Here is a 6,290-nt window from a genome sequence, read left to right on the forward strand (position 1 = left end):
TCCCCGCAGCGTTTTTCCAGTGGAGCGCCGCCGTCGAGTGCCACTTCCTCAACGGCACCGAGCGGGTGAGGTTTGTGGCGAGGCACGTCTACAACCGGCAGCAGTACGTGCACTTCGACAGCGACGTCGGGCTCTTCGTGGCCGACACGGCCCTGGGAGAGAGCTCCGCCAAACTCTTCAACAGCCAGCCCGACGTGCTGGAGAAGAACAGGGCCGCGGCGGAAATGCTCTGCGCCTACAACTACGAGACCGTGGCCCCTTGGACGCTGCACAGGAGAGGTGAGTTCACGCGTGCCCGGAGCTGGCGGCACCGCTCGGCCCGAATGGGCTGGCACCGCGCGCCCGCAGCCCGGCCCCGGCGCTCTCCCTTCTCCTCTCTCCCGCAGCGGAGCCCAAGGTGAGGGTCTCTGCGCTGCGCTCGGGCTCCGCGCCCCGAACCGACCGGCTGGCGTGCTACGTGACGGGCTTCTACCCGCCCGAGATCCGGGTGAAGTGGTTCCGGAACGGGCGCGAGGAGACGGAGCGCGTGGTGTCCACGGACGTGATCCAGAACGGGGACTGGACCTACCAGGTGCTGGCGGTGCTGGAGAGCGGCCCGCGGCGCGGGGACACCTACGCGTGCCACGTGGAGCACGCCAGCCTGCGGCGGCCCATCGTGCGGCCCTGGGGTAAGGACCCAGTTCCCCACCCGGCCGCGGGGGGAGCGGGAGCGCGGCCCCCAACCCCCAGCTCCCCTCGCCTTCCTCGTAGAGCCCCCGGTGGACGCGGGCAGGAGCAAGATGCTGGCGGGCGCGGGGGGATTCGTGCTGGGCTTCGTCTGCCTGGCGCTGGGGCTCTTCATCTTCGTGCGCAGTGAGGAAGGTGAGCGTCGGGGCGGCGGGGCGGCGCTGGGGGGGCTGTGGCCGCGCTGACCTCGTCTCGCTCCGTTTCAGGCCGCCGCGATCCAACCCGCCCAGGTAACGCCCGACTCCCCCGGCCCCAGAACTCCGTTCGGAGCGGCCCCGAGCCCAGCACGGCCCTCATTTCCGTCCCCTTTCCCCGCAGGGATGCGCGACGAGCAGCTGCCCCACGCCGCTGCTCCACCGGCGCAGCCCGCACGCCCCGGCCCCGAGCTTGGGCTCGGTCGGGCCGGCACCGCGCTCCCTCCTGCCGCCGTGTTCCCTGCTGCCGCTGCCGCGCCTGCTCCGTCCCCTTCTCCAGAAGAGCTCGCTGCGATGCTGACTCCGGGCTCCTCCCAGTTTCTCGCCATGCTCACCCCGTGACACCCCCTGTCCCCACCGTCCTCACCCAGCGCTCGTCTCTTGTCACCCCGTTACAACACCATCTTCACCCCACGTGACCCACGTGGTGACCCACGGTCACCCCACGACGGCCGGACTTTCCCTTTCCGATCCCTTCCTTCTCAAGCTGTTTTTCCCCCGTGGTTCCTTCCTAGTAACCTCCTGGTCTCCTTATGGTGCCACCACGTTCTCGCCACGGTCAGCCCACGTCCTTGTGGGATTAAGTGGGGTGGGTGGTGCATGTATGGGTATAAGTAGCTTTGTTGCGCAGCATTAAATTGGCATTTGGAGCTAGCTGCCATGCATCCGTCTCGTTTGTCCCAGCACTGGGGGTTATGCAGTCGGGAGGGCGCCTCTGAGGTGCTGCGTGCCGGGCGGGGAAGCATGGAGGCACGCAACATTCCTCAGCGCGATGAGCCGTGCTCATCCCGTGCACGGCGGTCTGTCACCACCTCCTCCCCCACGCTCGCCCCACGCTTGTGCGACGTTTTGGCCGTGACACCTCGCGATCCCCCAGCGTTCCCGTCCAAGTCACCCCACGCCGTCCCGCTCCCGGCTCAGACCCTCTTGGGTGGCCCAAGAGTCCCCGGTGAAACCCGTGGAGCTCAGCCACAGGACGGGGCCGCAGCAGGGACCGAGCGTCAGAGCAAAATGCAGAGCCCAGCTCTGCCTGGAGATGGATGATGCCACCCAGCCCCACTGCTCCCTGCCCCGCGCCCCCCAACTCCCAGCTTGCTGGGAAGCTCCTCTCCCGTAGGGCAACCCTACCCGGTATGGACGCAGCTGATTTGTCCTCCCTGGCTGCGGGACCCTAGACTTGTCCCCATTGAAATTCATCGCGTTCTGCTTTGGCCAGCTGAGCAGTCTGCTCACGGCTCGTTGAATGGCAGCACAGACTTCTGCTCCGTCAGCCGCTCCTCCCAGCTTTGTACTTGGTGAGGCTGCTCTCTATCCCTTCATCCAGTTCCCTGATGAAGCTGAACAACATCGGACCCAGCCCCGACCCCGGGGGAACCCCGCTAGCTGCAGGCCTCCAACCAGACTCTGCACCCAGAATCACAACCCTCCGAGCTCTGCCAGTTCACAATCCACCTCACCGTGCTCTCACCTGGCCCACGCTTGCTCGGAATCCTTAATTGGGATCATTCTCCTGGCTGGGTGGCCTATGGTAGACTCTCACGTTATTGCCTTGTCCCTTCATCCGCACTCGGGGGCTCCCAGCTGTGTCACGGCCAACAGCAAGCTCCACGCCTTCCAGCCCACCATTCCATACAGCAACAGCATCCCGCCTCACCTGCCCTGCCTGTCCACCCTGCAGAGCCCAGAGACGTTTCCTGCACACAGCACACGTAGCACAGAACCCTTCCCACCACCCCTCGCTCACGCTGAGGATGCCGTAGCTCCAGGACCAAGCTCAAGCTCCGAGCTCCTCCTGCTCACACCTCACGCTGCGGGCATTGCTATGGGAACATTTACAGTGTGCTCCAGTGTGCCCAGCTCCACGGGGAGCAGATCCAGGCGTCCTGGCGGCACGCCGGGCCTCCAGCTTCAGATGGATGCCACAAAAAAAACAAGAATGCACTATAACAGCCATGCAGATGGAGACCTGGAGAGCTGCTTGTCGAGTCTCCCTGCACGCCCACCCGAGTGAGTGCACGTTGGGAGGGGAGATGGGGCTGTGTGCCAAACGTGCCTTCCCTAGAAGCGAGCAGGGACCTGCACTCGGACCTTCCTGCACCTCACGGCGAGGCTGGCTCAGGCCCCGGGCAGCCTGCTCGAGCGGAGCTGTCCCTGTTCAGCGCAGGGGAGCTGGACTAGATGGCCGCCACCAGACCCTTCCAGCTCCAAGGCTTCCAGGATTCCATGCCTCTAGGATTCCTTGTCCTTCTGCCAAGCCTCGTCTCTTATCCGGAGAAAGCAGGGCTGGACCCTAAAGAACAGAAAAGCTCCAGGGCGACTCAGCTGCTTTATTCTCCCCCTTCAATTCCCTTCCTTTCTCTGCCCCCTCCCCTTGGGAGCTGGTAGAGACGGGCAGGAGGAGGCCACCGAGAGGAGCAGAGCATGGAGCAGCTCTCCTAGGGAGAAAGGCTGAGGGAACCGGGCTCGTGCAGCTGGGAGAAGAGAAGGCTCCGGGGAGACCTCGATGTGGCCTTCCAGGACCTGCAGGGCACCCCCGTCCCTGGGGACTTTCAAGGCCAGGCTGGACGTGGCTCTGGGCGGCCTGGGCTGGGGGCTGGCGGCCCTGCACTCAGCGGGGGGGTGAAAGGAGCTGAGCTTGGAGGTGCTGCTCAACCCGGGCCGTTCTGTGATTCATTCTAGGATCCTTCCCGTTCCTCTTTTACGCCCCACAGAAAGGCCCCTTGCCACACAAGGGATGCAGTGAGCAGGCGTGTGAGGAGCAGAGCAAACCAAGTTGAACTTGCAAGGCTTGTTTCTTCCATGGGACTTCTCTGAGGTTGAACAAGGATAAAGGGATTGGCTGGTTGCATTGTGAAAGCTGGCAGGTATTTCACTTTGGGAACTTCAAATCTCTGCGTTGCTGCTCTGCTGACTTGCAGGGAAATGCCAGCAAGCAGCAATTCTCCGACAGGGAATGGAGGGGTGAAGAGGAGCAGTCAGGAAAGCAGAAGACAATTGTCATCAGCGATAACCTCAGTGGGGGTGGGAACAGGAGGGGTTGGATCCGTCCTGAAACCGAGGCCGGGCACCCGAACCTGGACGGGGTTTGTATTTCCCTGCTCTCAGCCACACGCACCATTCCCTGCTGGGCTCCCTGCGCTGCCTCCCAGTTCACACGCACGGGAACACATCTTCTNCGGTCAGGAAATACCGCAGGGAGTGGGGCCCTGCGGGGACAGACGGCGTCGGAGCCGCGAGCCGCGGGCGAGGGTCCCGCGGACGCAGCCCCAGCGTCGGGGAGCGAGGAGCCGCGGGTCCCGGTGCCAGGGGGAGCGCCGCCGCGCCCACGGCCCCCAGCAGCAGCCCCAGCCGCAACACCTCGCCCACGGCCATGGCTCCGCTCCGCGCCGCCGGACGCCCCGGGCCCCGCTCCGCGTTCCCATTGGTGCCTCCGCCAACGCCCCGCCAATGGAGGCCGGGAGCGCGCGTGACGTCACCGGGCGCCAGGCAGAACTCGCTCACGAGGATTGTCGGTAGTGAAAGCGAAAGCGCTGAGGACGGGAGGGGACGGGGGAGGACGGGGGAGGAGCCCGGGGGACGATCCCGGGAGCGGCGGGGACGCCCGCACAGCGCGGGGGGCACCCGGGCCGTATCCGAACCGGGGCCGTGTCCCCGCCCCAGAGGAGCTGTCGGGGGACGAGGGGCGGTGAGAAGGGCAGGAGCCGTTCGTCAGAGCGCGGCCGGGGGCAGCCGTGGGAACCCCGCCCGGACGCTGCCGCCCACCGGTGCGGGGTGCGCGGAACGCTCCTCCCGGCCGGGATGGGTTGGACGCAGAGGGGCACGGAGACGCTGGGCGTGGAAGAGACCTCTGGGGGCTGGGGGTACAAGCAGCGCCGGAGCTCCGTGGGTTGTTGTGCATGGAGAGGAGGAGGAGACCGAGGGAAGGATCTGTGGCAGCTCCCAGCCGGCTCTTGCACTTGGGTCATAACCCCAGGCAACGCTACAGACTTGGGACAGAGTGGCTGGAAGCTGAGCGGAAGAAACAGAGCTGGAGCTGTTGGTCGATGCTCGGCTGAGCAGGAGCCAGCGGCGTGCCCAGGTGGGCAAAAGGCCAAAGGCGTCGTGGCTTGGATGGGAAATGATGCAGCCAGCAGGGGCAGGAGGTGGGCGTCCCTCTGCACCCAGCGCTGGTGAGGCCGCACCTCGCGTGCTGCACTCAGTGCCGGGCTGCTCACAACGAGCAAGAGATTGGCAGCCTGGAACGAGAGCAGAGAAGGGCAGCGGAGCTGTGAAGGGTGTGCAGCATAAAGCTTAGGAGAGAGCTGGAATCGTTCAGCCTGGAGACGAGGATGCTCGGGGGAGACCTCGGTGCTGTCTGCAGCTCCCTGGAAGGGGGTTGTGGTGAGCTGGGGTTCGGCCTCTTCTCCTCTAATTAGCGACAGGGAGAGAGGGAATGGAGTCGGGCTGTGCGGGGGGAGGTTGAGGCTGGGTATGAGGAAGAATCTCTTCTCATCAGCGTGGTGATGGGAAGGGGTTGCCCAGGGAAGTGGGGGAGTCGCCATCGTTGAGACGCTGCGTTGAGGGACGTGGTTTAGTGGGGTTACTGGTGCTGGGTGGATGGTTGGACTGGGTGAGCTTGGAGGTCTGTTCCAACCTCAATGATTCTATGGTTCTATGATTCCATTATTCTATGATTCCATGAATCTATGATTCTATGATTCTATGATTCTCTGGTTCTGTGATTCCGTGACCATATGATTCCATGATTCTATGATTCTGTGATTCCATGATTCTACGATTCTGTGATTCTATGATTCTATATGGTTCCTTGATTCTGTGATTCTATGATTCTGTGATTCTGTGATTCTATGATTCTATATGTTGGGAAACAGCTTGCTTGCTTGGCAGCGCTCGGCAGCACGTAGCTACTGATTTACTAATGATTTACAATGTAATCTTAGATGAAAGGGGTAAATTATACCCACATGGAATGTGGTGTTTCTAGTAGAGTTCTGTACTTAACAACATGTACTGTATACAAAATTAGCCTGGGTAACGGTATTGTTCTCTTATACGCTTGGTCGCATAGACCCTGTATCCCTGGAAGCATAGATGCTATATAAGATGGTGTGTTGCTACAATAAAGTTGGAAGTCATGAACTCACATTGAGTGTGGAGCTTCCCGCGCCGTAGGGTTACCTGTGGGAAACTTGGGGAGTTTCCCAACACTATATGATTCTATGTTTCCATTATTCTATGATCCTATGATTCTATACAATTCTATGATTCTATATGATTTCATGATTCCATGATGCCATGATTCTATGATTCTGATTCTATGATTCTATATGATTCTATGATTCTATACGATTCTATGTGATTCCATGATGC

General features: G+C 61.8%; 1 protein-coding gene across 1 annotated transcript; it reads left to right on the forward strand.

Moving 5' to 3' along the window:
* Positions 1 to 5: 5 nt before the first annotated feature.
* LOC110391592 (class II histocompatibility antigen, B-L beta chain-like) lies at positions 6 to 1,575 on the forward strand (the record flags this gene model as incomplete). The annotated part of the gene is made up of 5 exons (XM_021383533.1): positions 6 to 279; positions 387 to 668; positions 751 to 861; positions 933 to 956; positions 1,045 to 1,575. Coding segments are annotated over 5 exons (909 nt in total), but the record flags the coding sequence as incomplete, so codon positions are not given.
* Positions 1,576 to 6,290: the final 4,715 nt, after the last annotated feature.

This window comes from Numida meleagris, unplaced genomic scaffold (assembly GCF_002078875.1).
Source record: "Numida meleagris isolate 19003 breed g44 Domestic line unplaced genomic scaffold, NumMel1.0 unplaced_Scaffold412, whole genome shotgun sequence".
Lineage (NCBI taxonomy): Eukaryota > Metazoa > Chordata > Aves > Galliformes > Numididae > Numida > Numida meleagris.